Source organism: Centropristis striata, chromosome 6, assembly GCF_030273125.1.
Source record: "Centropristis striata isolate RG_2023a ecotype Rhode Island chromosome 6, C.striata_1.0, whole genome shotgun sequence".
Taxonomy (NCBI): Eukaryota; Metazoa; Chordata; class Actinopteri; order Perciformes; family Serranidae; genus Centropristis; species Centropristis striata.
Window position 1 is genome coordinate 20,088,728 of NC_081522.1, and position 21,356 is coordinate 20,110,083.

General features: G+C 37.0%; 1 protein-coding gene across 2 annotated transcripts; it reads right to left on the reverse strand.

Annotated features, from left to right (window-relative positions):
* Positions 1-652: 652 nt before the first annotated feature.
* On the reverse strand, positions 653-20,991 carry washc4 (WASH complex subunit 4). 2 transcript variants are annotated; one of them, XM_059335517.1, is made up of 33 exons: positions 20,854-20,991; positions 19,991-20,130; positions 19,838-19,891; positions 19,694-19,759; positions 17,414-17,459; positions 17,249-17,316; positions 17,078-17,160; positions 16,813-16,855; positions 16,534-16,637; positions 15,973-16,093; positions 15,642-15,765; positions 15,180-15,307; positions 14,917-15,077; positions 14,708-14,834; positions 13,743-13,868; positions 13,526-13,633; positions 12,959-13,105; positions 12,798-12,877; positions 12,194-12,299; positions 11,801-11,917; positions 10,817-10,985; positions 8,946-9,100; positions 8,779-8,853; positions 7,567-7,671; positions 7,309-7,443; positions 6,189-6,297; positions 6,011-6,077; positions 5,019-5,105; positions 3,929-4,076; positions 3,364-3,460; positions 3,061-3,257; positions 1,909-2,005; positions 653-1,717 (listed from the first exon to the last, which is right to left on the reverse strand). In XM_059335517.1, exons 1-33 carry the CDS (start codon positions 20,912-20,914, stop codon positions 1,656-1,658), a joined length of 3,513 nt encoding a protein of 1,170 aa, XP_059191500.1. In that variant the 5' UTR covers positions 20,915-20,991; the 3' UTR covers positions 653-1,655. The 2 variants fall into 2 exon arrangements, with proteins under 2 accessions (XP_059191500.1, XP_059191499.1); XM_059335516.1 differs by having other exon boundaries at positions 653-1,720.
* Positions 20,992-21,356: the final 365 nt, after the last annotated feature.

Below are 21,356 nucleotides of genomic sequence, written 5' to 3' on the forward strand. Positions count from 1 at the left end.
TATATATATGTATGTATATATATATATATATGACATCTATTTTGGAAGAAATTTTGCCCTGCCTTTTACCTCGTTTTTATGAGGTGAGCATGGATGCAATATGTGGACGCAACAGGACATTTCTGGATCTGCTGGACAGGGTGTCACATGGCACTGCGGGCACTTACATCAAAATAATTCAAAATTAAAATGTCATTTAAGGAAAGGCCTGATTCTCAGCCAAAAAAGGAAACAGAATTAACATGGAGATCATCCCCCAAGTTTGGAGTCCAAAGCAAAAGAAGGGATGCATTTTATTTCAAGCTGTTTGAACAGCCGTGAACAACAGCATTTCATAGGAAACGGAAAAATGACAAATTGAGGAGAGAAAAAAATCCAGACCAATCTTGTATTTTCTGAAGTCAAAAGCTTCTTTTCTTTGTATTAAAGCAGAAAAAGGCTTTCCTGAGCCACTGTGTGTGTGTGTTTATTTCTCTTTGTCAGCGATCCCTCAGTAAATTCAATTCTTGGAGTCAGTTATAGTCACACTGTACACATTTGCAGGCAGATATGTACATGTTTACACCAGGAAACATCCAGAGCAAACATTTGTTCATGTCTGTGCTTATTTCAATAATGAAGGCTTTTATGACAAACTAATAAGACATTCAACTTTGTTAAAAGTGCAAGTTTTATTAGTCTTCAAAGACTTTACAGAACTTTCTCTTCAAACCAAGTCAATTCATGGAATGTAATCTGGACCAGATTATGGCCTCATTTTCACATGTACCACATGTTGATAGTTACAAAATTAGGAAATAAAAATTTGATGATACATCTCCAGTGCTGCAGAGAAATAATGAAACTTTTGTACTATGCTACGCTCACAGATCAAGAATCTTTGTGTTTTTCAATGTATTATTTCTAAATTAATTAGGTTATTGAACAGGTATCCACAGCTTAGAAAGGCACATATACACCATAATTCATACACTGTATAAAATGGACTAAACAAAAACAAGCAGTCGACAAATATGGCACACAAACATAAGATAATACATTCTCAAAGAGTCCTCATTACTGTGCTATAATCTACAGAGGCATTAAGAACAGCTGCCATTAAAGGCCAGGAACAATCACAATTATTATATTGGACACACACAAAGATGCAGCAAAGTATTGAAATCAAAACAGATGCAAACCAGTCATTGATTGAATTCATCTCTGATCAGCAGAGGACACATACAGGTGAGCTTCTACTGTAGAAAAATAATCCAGTCCACCCAGACGGGATGTGTAAGTATCAAAAGGCAGCGTGGCAAAAAAGAAAATGCGCATTTTCTTTTAACTTGTTACACCACCTGACTTTTTCAAAATGCAGTCACTTGTGCAAATGCTACAAATTCAAACTGAATTTATTAGATGTTGAGAACACTTCAAAGCTTCGGCGATGGAAACAAAAACAAAGACCTGAAATAGCAACACATTCTTTCTCTAATGAAGATGATTGTTTTGTCAAGAGAAGCTTTAAATCGGCTTTTGTTACATCCAGTTTCCGGTCGTTTCTCCCTGAACACCCATTTCAGTGCAGTCTGCTTGGGATCTTGTCTTCACACTTCCCCTCATTTTACAGTATTCAAGCTATGAACGCTGATCTGCTGATGTCACAGTGAGGGTCACTTTGAGGCGGGCTCAGTGGGGGTCGGGCCATCTGAAGGACCTCCTGATTTGGCAGCTTCTTCTGGTGGAAAGAATGGCGAGTGAGTTATTTCTGAGGTCTACAGGAGGATGAAGACCCACTGACCTCACCCTTCATTAATCAGGGTACCAACTTTCTATGAAAAATCTATGAAAAGCCTGTATATCAGAGTGGGCGGGCCAGTGGTTTTGCATAATTTAAAGACTCAATAAATCATCACATCATCGTACCTTTATCTTTCTTCTCCTGAGTCTCCTCGGCGGCAGTCTTGTCCGCTCGGAAGAAGATCCGGGCGCTGCTTAACGAGAAGTGGAGCAGCTCAAACTCCTGAAGTAAAAAAAAGAATAAAAAGAGGTCAAATTAACAATTTGTGAGATTTTTAGGCAGAGAGAGAAAGATAGATAGTTAGATAGATAGATTACTTTATTCATCCCGAAGGGAAATTCGGTTGTCAAAGCAGTCCGGTATTCAAGTACGATAAAATACAATAAAATAAAAATACTGAGGTACTGATGATATGATGGCAACAATGCTATAGTGACTAGACGGTATATAATTGTAATAATAGTACAGTATATTATATATAATATAATATGTAATAATAAATAGTAACAATATAAAATAAATAAAATAATTATAAATAAAATAATATGATATATAAATATATAATAATAGTAATAGTAATAATAATAAATAAGGCCGGTATAATAATAATAATAGTAGTATATTACAGTATATAGTAATAATAATAGTAATGTCAGCAACAGTATATATAATAATAATAAAGATACTGTGAGGTGGAACGGACAGGAGCTCCAAGGTATGAATCAGCTATTTTTAAATGTTGCAATCCAACTTAACGGAAAATTTGAAGATGAAAATAAATATCTTCTAGCAAATATTTTGCAATTTCATGTTGTTTGTTTTTCACAAAGGACATACACATTTTTTTAAAGATACAATTTGACCAATTGCGTGTCAATTTTATTAACAACATTATCTCCAAATTTCCATCATGAATAAAACATCCATAACCCCACTTTAAAATCAGAAAAAAGACGCTCCTTAACACGTGAGAACTTACCTGAGAATCATCACCTTTTTACATTTTCTTAACTATTTAAGTAATTTAGTGACTATAATCTGTACATCCATGGATACATAAATACAGTTACCAATAGCTAATTCGGAATAGATTTAATGCTGCCAATTTGTCAAAAATATTTAGGCTAATAAACTCTGTTCCACGGCAATATTACACTTTTTGCTGCCATGTGGCATGCGAGTGTCTGATTTGTCGTTGTGTTTTCTGATTTGTCGTTGTGTTTTCTGATTTGTTGTTGTGATTTGCACTTCAGGGCCACCGTAAACAGGAGCTGTACCTGAAGGTAGACATCCAGTCTCTTCTGAGTGAGGTTCATGGTTTGCAACAGCTTCTCATCCTGGCTGGCAGACTGGACGCTCTGCTCCTTCACCACAGCATTCATCTCTTTCTTGTACTTATCTCTGACGGCCTGGAACCAGTGCAGAGAGTCAAACTCCAGATACTGGTCCAGCAGCTTCAGAATGTACGCCACACCTGCAAGAGTGAGACGTATAGGGGAAACGAAGAGGAAGTTAACAGCTAAAAAGCAGAACTGTGCTGACCAAGGTATTGTATATATTCCTTGGGTAAACCCACTCACCCATAGCAAAGCCATCGTCTGTGAAAGCAGCTCCAGTTTTGTTCTTCTTGTTGAGTTTCTCTTTGCAACTGATTGAGTGCTCTACGAAATTCACCGTCTATGGGAGAGATTTGTTTATTGTGTATTAGATCAGTAGTTCTCAACCTTTTTGAGTCGCGACCCCCAATTTAACATGCATATTGTCCGCGACCCCCGCACACTGAACAGAATCTCACACGCACAGTTCAGATCACCCAAAAAAGGAAACAAAATGACCAAAAAAGGAAACAAAATGAACGAAAAAGACACAAATTGACCACGAAATGATCAAAAAAGACACAAAATGACCAAAAAAGACAAAAAATGACCAGAAAAGACACAAAATGACCAAAAAAAGACACAAAATGACCCAAAAAAGAAACAAAATTACCAAAAAAACCCACAAAATGACTACAAAAAGACACAAAATTACCAAAAAAGGAAACAAAATGACCAAAAAAGACACAAATTGACCACAAAATGATCAATAAAGACACAAAATGACCAAATAACACACAAAATGACCAAAAAAGGTGCTGGAACTGACCAGTGGGGGTACGATCATGTAGAAGTTCCTCAGGTGCATGTTCTTGGCGCTACGGAACTCAGGTGCGAACACTGCAACGAGCATCTTGAAGTACTCCGTCCCCTCTGCAGAGTTGCTGGTCAGATCTCCCAACACTGAATCGAGGACACTGGAAATGATAATCAACAGTAAGAAGTGTGCTAACAAGAGCTGATGTTGCCTTTACAGTTTTTAGCTGTGGCGCCCTCTGCAGGGTTACAAAGTCAAACACCCTGAAAATATCTTGACATCTGTATGTAGAGGCAAATGAAGCACAGCTGTTTGTATAGAGTTTAACACTGACTAGAGCAGCGGTTCCCAAACGTTTTTAGCTGCGCACCCCCTTCTATGTCCCAACCGGGTTGACGCACCCCCAATCCCCCACACCTTCAAAAAAACCTAAAATGCAATAAGCTTTTTTATAGCCATATTAAAGGCGGCATGTTTAATCATGCTCAAATGAGAACACACATAATCACGATCACAACAATGCGATCTCGCATTTGAATTAGCCTGAACACAGTTTCAGTATAATGCAATAAAGTTATGTGCAAGCTTCCACTTTTGAGAGCAAAGAGGATGATGACAGGCTCAGGATCAGAGGCAGAAAGCACATAAGTTGGGAAAATGTTATAATATTTTGAGCCGCGTTGAACAAAAATTGCAGCAAGTTTAAATGAGCGTGGAGCTAAACAACCCGTCATCATAACACAGGCTGGAAAAATGGAAGAAGATAACTTCTTCTACGCTTCATTTAAAGATGAAGTGCATTATGAATAGCCTGCATTTATTAATTAATTAATATTACAGTTTTTGATTTAACATTTTACAAAGGAAATGTTTATTTATGCGACTTTATTGTGTGGGGGGAAAATGTAATTATCAGACTGCCATTACATTTTTCATCTCGCGCACCCCCAGGGGTCCACGCACCACACTTTGGGAATCCCTGGACTAGAGCTAACACTGGACTTAAAACAACCACACAAAAAATACCCTAAATCATTTACAGAAACACAGAATTATAATTTTAGTTTTAATTTTTAGTTAATTCGTTTTTCAAATGCCCTACCTAGCAGCTCTCTGGGTCTCCTCTGACAGTCCCTCCTCCTTCACCAGCTCCTCAAAGTTGACTATATCCTCCAGGTCGGGGACAAACCTGGCACAAAAACATAACATGCAAAATAAAACATTGTGAGATATGACAGAAAACACTTGAATTTTAATCACATTTAAGCAAAAAAAAGTATATATAACAGTAATACATCCAGTTAAAGATTCAGTAAATCAATTTTATAAAAATAACTTTTGTAATATTTGCTCAAACTGACTATTTTTAACATGATGGCTGGGTCACAAACTTTTTCATTATACAGCTATCAGTCCACTAAAATATGTTTATGGAAATATGTGGATAAAAAGGCAATGCAGTAACAGAAATTTTAATATGATTTGATGAGCGCTGCCTAGTATGACAATTTGTTTGCAGTTCATCAACAAGTGACACTGTGTTCGGGACTCCTCGGCTCTGATTGGTTGTTTTGTTCTTCAGGCATAGAGGATTCTTACAAAAGCTGTTAGCAGCACTAGGAGGAGCCAGAGGAACATGATTGTTTCACAGATTATCTGTCTCATGTATTACTGCTAGGATATAGTGACAGTTTGAGTGAACAAGAAAGCTATTTTTATAAAAGTTACCTACTGAATCTTTCTGAAATGCCTTATGAACTTCATTAATATGCATTAACTTTCTCACACATATTCAGCCCAAGACCTCCATATTAATCCATTGAGGCCTAAAACGCCTGTAAAACCTCTGGGCGATTTTAAAATAAGCCCCTAAAACCTGAAGTTTTTCTGGATATTCAACAGAAGTGTCAACGCTTCTACTAAATAATAGATTTTTCAGCCTCTGTAGCAGATAGAAATGAAATTCAAAAAGTATTTGAGAGCTTATACAAATACTACAAAACGACGTATCTGCTTTCCAGGCTTCAATGGGTTAACACTGCAATGGAGCACAAACCAAATACACAACCAGCACTCTTAAAAACTCTCCTTTACCTAATAGCACTGCTGCAACAGTGGAGACCTCCAGAACGGATCATACGAACGTAGCCCATGGCGTTGCCTGAAAGAAAAGGGTCAAACTGATGTTGGTTTACATTCGCCTGCACCTACATTTGGATTTCTAAATTTATATGCCAACTACAGATCAATAACACTTATGTGTTTTCCTCACCAATCTGGCTGATGAGCTGTCTGAACTGGTCCAGGTAGCTCTGTCCATCAGGAGTGATGCCCAGCTTCCTGATGCCTCGGTTAAACTTCTCTGCACGCTCGAATGGGTACTACAACAACAACAACAACAACATCTTCATTTTTGTGTAATGTGTGCATTTATTACAGCCTAGGAGACATTCTTATGTTTTCGGTGTGTTGTATATTTGATTGTGAAAGTCTGCCATTGTTTGTATTTTACATCATGGTGCATTTTTAATGCTTTCTTTTTTTAAATTTTTTTTTTTAACTTTATTGCCTTTATGCACATTTACAGACAATTAACATCGCAAAGGAAAACAAATCAAAACATCTTGAGATTGGGTCTCATCTGTCACACAAATGGCACTGTAAAGGGTATTACACATATTTTATCTGTTTCTGTATTCCAAAAAAAAATAAAAAAATAAAATAAAATAAAATAAAATATAAAAGGGATAATTTAGATAATAATAGTGTATAAGAGTCTTAAGCAATAAAATCTGTAACTGGGGCCCACCTTCTCATAAAAACAGGTACTTTTAGCTGTAATTGGGCCGTCATATATTCCATCATGTAGACATGTTTTACTTTCTGTAACCACTGAGTGATCATGGGAGGGTCATGCAATTTATAGTCATATTTTTTCTTGCAATCATCAACAAAATAACATTATTCTGTGGTAAACAGGTGGTCAGGAAACACATCTAATATTTTTTTAATGCTTTCTATTGCTTTCTTGAATTGTGAGAGTAAATTAAAAAAAATTTGATCACAAAAAAACACAACAAAATCTATAGTTGAACAAGAGCTGATGGCAGGAAGCCAAGTTACTGTGCACGGTGATAATTTTATAACATGAACTTCAGAAGGATTAGGAAGCAAACTGGTTCCAATAACAGGAAATCTAGAAAAAGCCCCTGTTCCCGAGGCTTTACTGAACTTCTGCGTCTGTTGATAAGAAGCTTAACATGCTCATTCATTTCATTATTAGGAGTTTTCTAGGAAGTTCCCCCTACAATATTCACCAGCTGCCCTTTGTGTTTTGGTTGTGTGACTGCTTTGTTAAAATGAATTAATTTGGACAGGCAGTTTTTTCTTACCTTTTGATCAGACTGGTCCTTTGTTTCTCTGAAGAAGCGGATGTCCTTGATGAGTCTGGACTTGATGTGTTCGTCGTACATAAACTGACTGAAGATGTAAAACTTCTTCCGCAGGAACTGATAGGTGAAATTCACCTGATGAAAGAAGACATGCAACAGATGAGGCAAAAAAACAACCTTGATTCAACCAGATCTGAGAGAAAAAGTACAAAGGGATAGAGACTCAACCACACACCACCGCCCTTCCTGTAAACTCACCGTGGTGTTCATGATGCCTGTGCCGTGTGTCCTGATGGAGTTGGCAATGTGACGGATGTTAATGGTGTTCAAGTGCTTGTTGTTACTGGCCTTCTCTATGAAGATCTGTAGGAAAACAAACATTGTATCAAAAACACAGAAAACTAAGAGAGTTGGAAATTGCAATCTCCCCAGAGGAATGGACCGCCATAACACACACCCAGATGTCGACCACAAACTCAGTCTTGGAGGAGCTTTTGTTGGAAGAACTTGGTGAGGTTTTTAATAACCCCCAAAATAAAATCATAACAAACAGGCCATCAGACCCAATGTTGGAGACAATGTGGTCAACTAATGGCAGACCATACCCATATTTTTTGGACCTGCCCAGCTTTGCAACCTTTCTGGACCCAAGTACAAGCTTTATCCATGGGGAACAGAGCTTTCAGTCGCTCTGCTCCCTTGCTCTGGAATTCCCTTCCCCCTTCCCTTCGCAACATCACATCTCTCAATCAGTTCAAATCACAACTCAAGACTTACCTGTTCAGACTCGCTCACTCCATCTGAGCCTCCACACAAACCCCCCTCCTTTATTGTAATGTATTCGTAAATGTTCTATGATGTTTAGATTGTATGGTGTGTATGATGTTCTGCATTGTTTTATCCATGTTGTAAGACGACCTTGAGTGCCTTGAAAGGGGCCCTATTAAATAAAATGAATTATTATTATTATTGTTGTTATTACAACAAAGAGGATTCTGGGCTTTGATATGGTCTTCACTTGTGTCTCATTTTATTTGGGGAATATACCAAGGGATCTGCATAACAGGGACAGATATTTATTAAAGATCCTCATGGCAGCAAGTAAAAAAGCAATAACTCTTAGAGAACCTCCCTCCCTGAACCTTTGGAAAAATATAATAAATGACATATACAGTGTGGAACATATAACGTTCACTTTGAGATTACAGAAGGAAAAGGGGAAAGATTACTGGGCTAAATGGGCTACATAGCTAGCCGATGCAGAGTGTGACGGCTGAAATCGTTGTAGATTGTGAACAAAAGTTTATAACCCTGTGGTGAATGCTTATGTGTATTATTCAATGTGACACAAAGTTTGTATATGACCTCATGTTTGTGTTGTGAAAAGAAAAACAAATAAAGTATAAAAAAAAACACAGAAAACTGCTTGGTTCAAGAGAGAGAAGGTGAATATGGAGAGTAAGTCTGTACCTGGTTGTTGAGGTTATAAAGGTAGCGCGAGACAAAAACATGAATGTTCCTCATGATCTCCAGGACGTCCAAACCCTGATGACAACACAGTTATAATCAGCCATTTGTCACCTGCTTCTTTCATTAAAAGACATCTGTCATGATGTGTATAGTGCAACCACACAGACCTGCTCCAGCGTCTGGCTGGGCAGATGAGCCTCGGTCATTGTAAGTCCGTAGCGCTGCGTGGCGAGGTTCCTCATCTCACTGTAGGTCGCCCAGTCGTGCAGAGCGACAGTGGTTAGGTTGTAGAAAGTTTTATCCAGGTAGTGGGTCACGTAAGCTGCAAGGACATGGATAAAAAGGACAAATTATTATAGAAGAAATAGAAATAGAAGATTACTTTATTAATCCCACAATGGGGAAATTCAACCTCTGCATTTAACCCATCCTTTTTTTTCACACCATGCAAGGAGCAGTGGGCAGCACATTACTGCGCCCGGTTATCAGTGTAATCTTACAATTTTCCAGAAGGTGTCAGCATTACACAGCTCACACAGTACTCTTTTGAACTGAAGCTTTTAAAGCCATGTGCATGTGCACATATGCATCTCAATAAATTTGAATATTATGGAAAGGTCCATTTCCAGTAATTGTAGTCAAATGGCCCCAACCAAGTATTGCGTCATATAGATGGACATACTTTTTTCAGAGGCCAACATTTCCATATTAAACATACTTTTTAAAATTGGTCTTTTGTAATATTAAACTTTTTTTGAGACACTGAATTTTAGGTCTTCATTAAATGAAAGCCTTAATAATTAGAATTAGTTAATAAATAAATAAATAATATAAATTAATATAAATAATAATAAATTAAGACATGGAATGTTTCATTCTGTGTGTAATGGATCTATATAATAATAATAATAATAATAACTTTATTTATATAGCACCTTTCACAAACAAGTTACAAGGTGCTGTACAACAGAAATAAAACATATCAAATACAATTTACTGACAACAACAAAATAAAACAACAAGAAGAAATTACATTAAAAACATTTTTTTAAATGTAAAATTCAAAATCACCAATCACAACAAGGTAATCATACAACAGTAATAAAAGGAAATTAAGAGAAGGCCAATTGATAAAAGTGAGTTTTTAAAAGAGATTTAAAAGAAGCTACTGTGCTTCTTTGTAATGTGTTATTTCCACTTTTTGAATTGAACTACTGGCATAAATAAACTTTCTATGATATTCTAATTTATTGAGATTGTAATAGAGAAATGAATGGCACACAAACTGTCTTCAATATAATCTTTGTGAATAAAAAAAATGAATAGTGAAAGCCTGTTCTTGTTCTAGTTCTTATCTGTCTTGCAAGTTGTTGCTTGGTCTGCAGGTGTTCTTCGTCAAACAATGACTTCTTTCTCTTCTCTCTTTTCTTATCTTATTCTTCCTCTCCAGTATTCATTTTTGGTGACTTCTTATTGAGTATTGCTCTTCAGTGATTTTCCAAAACAGTATATATATTTCTATTTTTAGTATTTTTATACATTTCTTATAATGTTTTTGTTTGTTGACTGACTCAGTCACCCTTTTTAAAAAAAGTTTATTATACGTATATTATTTTTAAAACGTCTGGTGGCTTTGAAGAGAGTCCAGGTAACAGCTTAAGTTCCCTGTTGTAAACTTTAACATAAAGAGAGCTGTTGACAGTAAGGTAAAGCAGTGAAAATGTTGTAAATACAGCATACACTTAGTGATATTCATTTTTTAGGTGATTCTTTTTTTTGGTGGCTAAAATATGTTTTGCTGCTGCCCCGGTTCACAGCAGTAGATAACACACTGATTGAATAAGTAGCGCATAGAACCCGACAATAAATCCACACTATCCTTATAATATAACATTTTTACACATTTTGCATCTGAATTTCAAATTAATATAAATTATAGAAACCATCATGGGACTTTTTCATTCAAATAAGTGCCATAGATGTGATGAGAAAATGGAAAAGAAAGAAAAGAAAACAGGACGCCGTTTTTCTTTATCACCTTTGATATGGATGAAGCGGTTAAAGAACCGGATGGGTTTGAGGGAGAAGAAGTGAGCCAGGTCCTTCATGCCAACTTTGAAAGGGTTCCTGTCGTCCAGCTTGAGGTGGGTGTGAACAGAGAGACGCAGGTCCTTCTCAATCTCCTTACACAGCTTGTCCAGCAGGTGCTATAAGAGGAAGATGCCAAGACAAAATGAGGTCAATGTTTACAAAAGGTACATGGAGGTTAAGGATGAGACAGCAACACTGATAATCTCTAAAATGTTCATCTCTGGCTTGGCTCTGTCCTGGTTTGATTCCTACCTCAAAGGACGCTCATTCAGTGTATCCTGGCATGGACAGTTGTCTACTTTGCATTGCCTCTCCAAAGGGGTTCCCCATGGCTCAGTGCTGGGACCCCTGCTATTCGCTATCTACACCACCTCTCTGGGTCAGGTTATCCGCTCACATGGCTTTTCCTATCACTGCTATGCATATGACACTCTGCTCTATCTGTCATTTCCTCCTGATGACCCCTCGGTCTCTGCAAGGGTCTCTGACATCAACACATGGATGAAGGCATCACCTCCAGCTGAACCTTTCAAAAACTAAACTGCTGGTCCTCCCTGCTAAACCTACAATACAACATCAACATCAACATCAACATCAAAACTGACTCCCTGTGTCTTGCCTCCACTAGGGTGATGAGAAACTTAGGGGTGATGATTGATCTCTTCTCTCCTAGCACAACACGATAATTCTACTCCTTAAAGAATTGCCACTAGCACTTATTGATGCACTAATAGATGTTATTGCACTATACCTTCATTGTTTGCTTTTTCCTTCCTGTAAGTCGCTTTGGATAAAAGCGTCTGCTAAATGACTAAATGTAAATGTAAATAATTTGTTTGATCTGTAAAAAATATGCACAATGCTGTACATTTCCTCTTTCCTCCTCTCACATCCTCATTTAATCTGGCTACTCTGTTTTATCTGTTCTCACCTCGTTGAACACGTCCATGATCTCCTTGTCGTAGCTCTCCAGTAGCTGGTTACATGATTCCATGTGTTTGGCGTGCAACATGGAGGGCACACTGTCCCTCAGCGCACTGAACATGTACTGCTCCGACCAATCACAGACATTGACGAGGACCGCAGAAGAGCCAATCAAACACAGGAAGAGAAACAGGTGACATTTAAAAAAAAAAAACTACAGAGAGAGATGTTTCTATAAAAAAGAAGAGTGTCAGTCCATGTTTCTGGTAAAACAGCAATCCAACATTCATTAATCAATGTAGGTTTTCCCTTAAATTGACAAAAAAAAACAAATCCTTTGTGATGCATGCAGGGTTACAAGTCTTGTCCAGAGTGGGTGTGAACAGTCAAGTTTACTTACGTGTATGCGTGCTGCGTCCACAGCGTTGTCGTATACATCATCAAGGTAGATAGGAAACACAGCTCGGTGCCAGTAAAGGAAACTACAGTCACACTGCAGCTTGACCCTGAGGAACAAAGAAAAACAGAGACCAAGTATGCTTAAAGACTGTTAATGTAGGTCAAACAGAACATCAAACTACGTGCATAAAATAAGAATTTGTGCAATGAATCTATATGCAGTTTTGTAAACGTCCAACTTCAGCATCAAAGTGTCAGACGAAAGTAAAAATGTTTATTTCAACAGATAATCAAAGACCAGAGTTGAGATGTCAGCATCTTCTCATAATTTGGTTATATAAAGTTCTCAAAACAACTGCACAAGTTCTTTGCCTATGAGACATCACAACAACCATCTATTCGACGAGATGTTGAAAGCTGTCTGCGCTGGCTCCACACCAGGCATCAGCATCTAAACTTCTGGAAGTTTTCTTCGCTGCCTCGAGGGTTAAGCATGATGCCAGCATTTGGCAGATGAGGCAAAAAGATATTGTGTCATGCTCTGACTAGAAAATGTACAAATTGAAATTTAGTTCAACATGATCAAAAGAAGAAAGAAATCCCACCTCTCACTCAGCTCACTAATCAGATCCAGCTTCTTCAACACGAGCTGCAGTGGAAGCAGCTCCTCATCTTTGAAAGTTTTCTACGAGACACGAGATTTTAGGTAAAAGAAAAGCTAAGGAAACAGATGCATTTCTAATTCACAAACTTTCACCGGACGTACCAGCTGAGTGCCGACACACAGTGCCAGAGACACCACTAAGCGTCGCTCCTTTGTGCTGGGTCCACTTAGAGCATTTTCCGCCATAACCAAAGATGAAAGCACATCCAGCCGCTGCTCGCTGTACTTCTTGTCAGAGATCACCCTTTTCTTCATCGAATAAAAACACAATCAAGTTACAACTCTAATGAGAAAAAATATCACTTATGTCACAACCTGTGCTTCAAAAGATGTCTGAAAGTTCATTTAACTGCCGTTTTGAAATTCTAGTTCACACACAAATACACTTTTTTAACATGTTGTTTTTAATTGTTTTTGTTATTGTCATTATAACTTGTTGATGTTATACATTTGTTTTTTCTATTATCAGTTTATTACTTTCTAATGAAATTTTAGGTGGAGGCTTTAAATAAGCCCATCTGGGTTTCTGCCTCTCCCTGCACTTTACATTATATGTTATCTTTGTCATTTTATGTAATTCTAACTGTGCAAATAAAATAAAACCATAAAAACAAACCTCCTCCAGTATATACCAACAATATTATACATTATCCATGCGTTTATATTTACCTTGGCGTTGCCGATGGCATTGAGAGCCTGTGACTGTAGCTGCTGAGTGATGTGAGAAACCGAGTCTGCTACAACCATGGAGCGCCTGTGAAATGTGTGCTGCACAGCCTGAGGGGGGAGGCACAACATGTGACTTTTATTAGTTTTACTCAGACAGACACTGCAGGGGTGGGAAAAATTCAAAAAAATCGAAAAAAATCCAAATACACACACAGACCTTAAGTAATTCAACCAGTCGACACAGAGCTTTGACAGAGGTCTTGGTCATGGGCCGCTGCATCGACATGTACATGTTCATGGTGGTTTTGATAATGGTGCTGATGCTGTATGCATACAGGATGCCCTGTGGGGAACAGGAGACACAAAGGAAACTGTTAGTAAAGAAGTTTTATCTTCAACAAACTTCTATGTGAAAGAACAACACTTTTTAACATATTCCTTTGTGTGTTTTTTGCAGGATAATCAATGCACCTTACTGGGTGAGATACTCACCCCATGCCCTCAGTGGGGACTGAAACATTTAACCCTTTATCAGGCAAAGAACTATATTTGGTAACTTCAGGTAATATTTCGAGAAAAAAGTTGCAAATTTACTAGATTAAAGAGGCAAATCTACAAGAAAAAAAGTCACAGATTTAAGAGATTTTAAGTGGCAAATCTGCGCGAAAACAACTTTTTTCTCCCAGATTCACCACTTTAACCCTTAATAGGACTCATTGAAATACTTTCCCATACTCCAAATTTCAACCCTCAAGAATATTGGAGGATATTACATACAGAATGTATAAAAAAAACATACGAAAATAATATTTTGAGAAAAAAATTTACCAGATTAAAGTGGCAAATCTATGAGAAAAAATGTGCAGATTTATGAGATTTAAAATGGTGAAACTTTTTTTTCTCGTAAATCTGCAACTTTTTTCGCGCAGATTTGCCACTTTAAATGTCTTAAATCTGCGACTTTTTTTATTGTAGATTTGTCACTTTAATCTAGTAAATTTGCAACTTTTTTCTCAAAATATTACCTGAAGTTACCAAGTATAGTTCTTTGCCTGATAAAGGGTTAAAAGAATGGAAACCTACTTAATCCGTGAGGTGCATGTGTGACGTAAAATCGCTTCCAGAAACATGTCCAGTGGGGACTGGACTTAAAGTAAAGAAAACAATACTGTCAGTCCTTACCTGTACAAACACATTACACCTGCTGTTCAGGTCTTCTGCCAACTTGTCACTTTTCTGCTCCTTGGACAAGATAGACTCCATCTTCATCATCCAGGAAGTTACAAACACGTAGTAAGACTGAACATCCCTGAATAGACAACAGGAACAATCAGACACCACAAATCTAAAATTCAGATTTAAACAAAACAAATGTTTTTATCCCCACTGACTTTGTTAGTGTCTGAGCTCTTTGCTGCAGGTAGGTGTCTCTCTGCGCTCTGATGCTCTGAAGACTCTTCTTATCCATCAGTTTCGCTGCGGCTGGGACCTTAGTGAGGAGGAAAGTGTCGGGAAACCAGATGATGTTTGCAGTCAGAGTGACAGCTGGGACCTGGAGAAAGAGGCAGAGACAAACACACATAAGCAAGATCTTTTCACTTTTGCGAGGTCCATAAAAAAAGTTAAAAGAGACAGGGCAAGAATACTGAAGTACCTTTTTACAGACGTCAAGCAACGCTTTGTAGAACTTTTTATCGACACTCCTGAAGATGTGAAAGTGAAGCACAAAAAGACCACAGATGGCAGCATATTTATCTCTCTGGTCAATCTCTGAAGGTTCACCTGAAAACAATAAAAAGACACATAGTTGTAAATTACTTAAAGTCGATGGAAAGAGCAAACAAGTCAACAAGTCAAGTCGATCAATATGTGCTGTGTGTGAGTCTGAGTGTGTGTTTGTGTGCGTGCATGACTAAATGCGTGTGTGCATGTTTGTGTATGTATACTTACAGATGTGTATGTGGGGGAGGGAGGGGTGGGTTTTGTCATTTTTATTGTTTGTTTTTATTCTTATTTTTTTTGTAAAGCACTTTGTGTTGCATTTTTATGTATGAAAAGCGCTATATAAATAAAGTTTGATTTGATTTGATTTGATATCCTGAGAAGAAAAACTGACCAATTTTGGACTCAATATTGGTGAATATGGTGCGAATGTTGAAGGCGAACTCCTCGGCAAAGGCACCGTTTTTGGCAACAGCTACTCCTTCCCCAGGATCATCGAATCTCTGCTCCACACAGGCCTGTCACACAGTCAGGAACATTGAAGTCAATGAGGCTCAGTAGACATGAAAAGAATACATTCACTCAAGTATTCAGTTGATGGTAGAGAAATGGATTTCTGTTCACATATAGCAAAAAAACTAAAACATCTGACTATTCAGAAAAATACTTCAACCTCAGAAAATGAATTCTACAACATACTAAAGGCCCAAAAGAAGTGAAATTACCTGGAGTATCATGCCGTCCAGCATCTGTCCTTCAAGTCTGAGCAGGAGCTTCTCAAATGGTTTCAGCTTCTCTTCAGGAATGGAAAATTTCCCCGGGTTATGGTGCACAGATTTCAATAACCTAAAGCAGGTGGTTATAGAAGACTATAGCTCATATATATTATGGTTTAAACAGATAAAATTAGGTATAAATGCAGAAAATGTTGAAAATAAAACAAAATATCTTGCTAGAATGGATTGTTACGCCTCAGTGTGTTTCTATGTGCTTCAGTGTTTTCCCTGCTCCTGATTTCTCTTCTAACACAGCATATTATTAACCTCTTGCTTTGTTTGCTGTTCCAAGATTATATTTGTGATAGACTTCTGGGCTTTAGGAGAAACACTTCATCTTAAGATCATTTTTAAGAGCTGTCCTTCATGGTCATCTGGATAACTGAATGTTATCTTCTTTACCAAAAACATTTAACTTCTGGAGTTGAGATTTACCTTTATCTTATTGTTTGTAACAGACAGGTGTGTGTGTGTGTGTGTGTGTGTGTGTGTGTGTGTGTGTGTGTTAACCTTTTATACATCTTCCAGTGATCTTTTAGTGTGCCGTGATTTTCCATTATCTCATCGAGTGTGAGCAGAACCACTAACAGCTCCCCGAGGTGTTCATACACAATCTACATGGGAAACACAAACCAGACACCGTAAAAAAAAAAAATATATATATATATATATATATATATATATACATATATACATATATATATATATATATATATATATATATATATATGTAATACACAGAATTTCGATTGAGGTCATGAATAAAACTAAACAAATCCTAAAACCCACCTGGAAATGGACACCTGACGACTCAATGATTTTTGTTGCACCCCTGAGTGATGAGAGGAAAGATGCTTTTGTACATTTTGATTAATTTATAAACAGAGCCAAACATGCTAACTGTGCTGAACCGAGAATTGCAGTCTGTGAGTTACAGTTTTGTCTGTATGTGAAGTGCACAAAGGCTCTTTTGACAGTGTGGGTTTGCGAGCCAATCCAACAAGAACAGTACAGTCACTGTATCACATTACTTGTGTCAGTTGACGGCTCTTACTTGCTGCTGTTGTAGAGGGCGGCCAGCTGATGAACAATGTTGACAACCACTTCATAACATCTTGACACAAAACAGGACAGTTCCTACCAGAGGACAAAGTGGGAGACTATAAATGTTGTGTGGATTTCAATAAACTACGGTACATTACAACAGAATGTTTTCTCCACCTACCTGAAGAAACGAGATAAATCTGCCCATCTGAATCTGAGACTCTCCTTCAACAACGCTGGTGTCAGACACTGTAACACAATTTATTTAATTAATGAATCAAGAATATATTTGTACCACTGAGGGGAACAATAGAATAATAATAAATTGTTATAGCCGACACATTACCTCCCTCTCCATAGAACAATAAGCCATTGTAGAACTTTGTTTCAGCCTGCAAGGGGATGCAAATTCAGGACAATTAAAATTTGTACTACCCCAATTCCAAATAAGCTGGGACACCAAAACAAAAAAACAGGAATCTGAGCATAAAAACCACAAACAAGGGATATAATCATTTGTGTAAAAATATGTTGCTGGAAGGTTCCCTCTGGAGTTATAGACCTCTAGTATAACTATGGAGCAGTTGTATATGAATGATCCCTGTTTTTTTTATCTTGTGTATGCAATAATTGCCTTTTGAATAAAGAAATTATGTACTCAACTGTTGTCTACAATTAAGGAAAAGTAATTATTGGAAAATTCCATTTACAGGTGTGCAGGTCATTAGCAAAAACATTGTAAGAATTGGGGATCATGTCCTGGTCAAAAAATACTGTTGCAATCAATATCTAGAGCCAAGCTTGAAAGTTGGCATGTCATTTTGGTAAATTGAAACTGTGAGTAAAGTTTCTTCTGACATGTTGAGAGTTGAAAATGCGGACCCTGTGATGTGTGTGTGTATATATATATATATATATATATATATATATATATATATATATATATATATATATATGCTGCCCTTTGTCATATTTAGTTCTTTTGTAATGTTTGTTATTCTTTTCTCATATAAATATATTTATTTCAGAAAAAGATTGGCCAATTTTATTTCATAGGCTACTTTTATTTAAGATATTTTCTATTTAAATTGGCACTAATTGGAGCTTTGACTTAAAAAAAAAAAGGTACTCCTGTTGTTATACAGTATTTATGTTCACTTAAATAAACTGTTTCAATTAAACTACTTGTAACATGTCATATTTGGCTTTGACTTTGACTGAACATTAAATATATCGGGACATGACTTTTGGTCCATATCACCCAGCCCTTCTTCAAAGCCTCTTAAAATGTAAGATTTTCTCCTAAAAAGCCAAAAGGGGATACATTAATCCTTCTTTAACTATGCCAGTGTTGGGAAAGTAGTTGCTACTATGATGGTTTGCACATCTGTGAGTTTCTTTGTAACCAGTGACGTCATGTGTGAATATAAAGTCAACGAGGGATATAATCATTTGTGTAAAAATATGTTGCTGGAAGGTTCCCTCTGGAGTTATAGACCTCTAGTATAACTATGGAGCAGTTGTATATGAATGATCCCTGTTTTGTTTATCTTGTGTATGCAATAATTGCCTTTTGAATAAAGAAATTATGTACTCAACTGTTGTCTACAATTAAGGAAAAGTAATTATTGGAAAATTCCATTTACAGGTGTGCAGGTCATTAGCAAAAACATTGTATTTGAATTGGGGATCATGTCCTGGTCAAAAAATACTGTTGCAATCAATATCTAGAGCCAAGCTTGAAAGTTGGCATGTCATTTTGGTAAATTGAAACTGTGAGTAAAGTTTCTTCTGACATGTTGAGAGTTGAAAATGCGGACCCTGTGATGTGTATATATATATATATATATATATATATATATATATATATATATATATATATATGCTGCCCTTTGTCATATTTAGTTCTTTTGTAATGTTTGTTATTCTTTTCTCATATAAATATATTTATTTCAGAAAAAGATTGGCCAATTTTATTTCATAGGCTACTTTTATTTAAGATATTTTCTATTTAAATTGGCACTAATTGGAGCTTTGACTTAAAAAAAAAGGTACTCCTGTTGTTATACAGTATTTATGTTCACTTAAATAAACTGTTTCAATTAAACTACTTGTAACATGTCATATTTGGCTTTGACTTTGACTGAACATTAAATATATCGGGACATGACTTTTGGTCCATATCACCCAGCCCTTCTTCAAAGCCTCTTAAAATGTAAGATTTTCTCCTAATAAGCCAAAAGGGGATACATTAATCCTTTTTTAACTATGCCAGTGTTGGGAAAGTAGTTGCTACTATGATGGTTTGCACATCTGTGAGTTTCTTTGTAACCAGTGACGTCATGTGTGAATATAAAGTCAACGAACACTCTCTGCAGAACTGTGTTCAGCCTCCTCACATATTGTTTTAATAAAAGTTAATGTATTCAAGGCATATCTTCCTATGATAATCTTTTTAACTACACAAAGTTTAAAATCAAAGCCACCACAATATGCAGCAATACAGATAGTAAATATGGATGCATTTTTCCCCATTCATAAAATAGCCATCAAACTCCACTGAGCACCTTTAAGCAAGAGTAGACAGATATGGTGCAATAGCACAGAGTGCAATATTTTGACTTACCTCATACTTGAGCTTCTTCACTTCACTGCAGAGAGCGGCATACACTGTGATGACTTTGTTCAGAACCTGCACACACCACAATAACACTTATTATCCAAAACAAACTTTAAGGCTGAGACAAATATTCTGTTATTCTTTATTTACCTTATTGTCAGTTTTAATTAACTCCAATAATGATGACTGCTCGTATGGTAGAAGCTGAAAAAGAGTATTGGGAAGGAAGTTGCACAGTGTAAATTGTGTAAAAACAATGTCAGTCCTTTCAGGTAAATGTACAGCCAGTGTTTGGTGTTTTACCTTGAGGGCAATGGGGTCCAGAGTGAAGTCCCACACATCTCCGATGGAGTCATCCAGAGCCTCCTCGATACCCCTCAGCTGAGAGGTGTACTCCTCTAGAAACTTACTGTAGTTCTTCAGTTGAACCTCTGTGTGTATTTCTGTAGGGTGAAGGGTTTGAGCAAGGAAACTTCAGCAGGACAGTTCAGGATTGACTCTAATGTTAATACCAATGTGCTTTTACAGCTAGATAGCAGTTAACGGCTTCAGGACCATTATGTTTTGCTAAAACGTTTAAATAAAACAAACTCCTACTCCTTTAAATGTATATGAACATTTGATTAGAAGCCAGGAATGGAGACCAAATAAATAATCAGACCTAATTAATTTATATTAGATGCACTGACTATTGACTGCAGGAGACCTGACACACTAAAAGTAAACAAACCAAGGTGCATTTCTGTTGCTTTAGTGGAAGGAAGTCTCCGATTAACGTTGTTTTTACGATGAGCTACAGTCAAAATTACGTGTCGTTAGGCTGTCAAACTGATCAGCTGTAACTGCGCTGTGCGACCAACGACGGTCATTAACGCTAGCTAACTTTGCTTTCTCACTTAATTTTACGAATTTGCTTTTTACATTACATCTGGACTGGGTATGCTGGACATTCAATTAAAGTAAACAAAGCGAAGATGAATAAAAATATATCAAATTGACGAACATTTGTTTGCAATTATCAACAACGTTTGTTTGGTGCCAGCAAATAGACGGTGCCTAGAGGTAAAGCATCCTGCTAGTAGCGTTAGCTAGCACTGGATGCTAACGTAGTTAACTTTAGCACGTCGCTTTGTTTCACTGCAGTTTCAGGACGAGCTGTCACTTACTTTGTGAACCGTCGTCAAAACGGTCAAACTCCCAGTCAGGTGCGATGGTTTCTACCGCCATACTGCCTGCATCTGTGACCCAAAACACTGCTGTTAAAGAGTGGAGCTACACGGTCCCATGATGGGTCTCATGATTTCATGAATGGTCGCTACTGCTCATGGGAAATGGAGTCCAGAAGAGGTGCCACGACATAGATAGATAGATAGATAGATAGATAGATAGATAGATAGATAGATAGATAGATAGATAGATAGATAGATAGATAGATAGATAGATAGATAGATAGATAGATAGATAGATAGATAGATAGATAGTATTGCAACCTATATATCATGTCTTAGGGTCAATGCTATGTACTAGTACCTATACAGTTAAACACTTGATGTGATACAAAACCATAACAACAACATTATAATATGGCAACAGGCCAGCTTTGCACGGCTCTTAACAAGTAAATGTCAAATATGTGTGTGTATCCTGCTGTCGGTGTTATACACGGTCA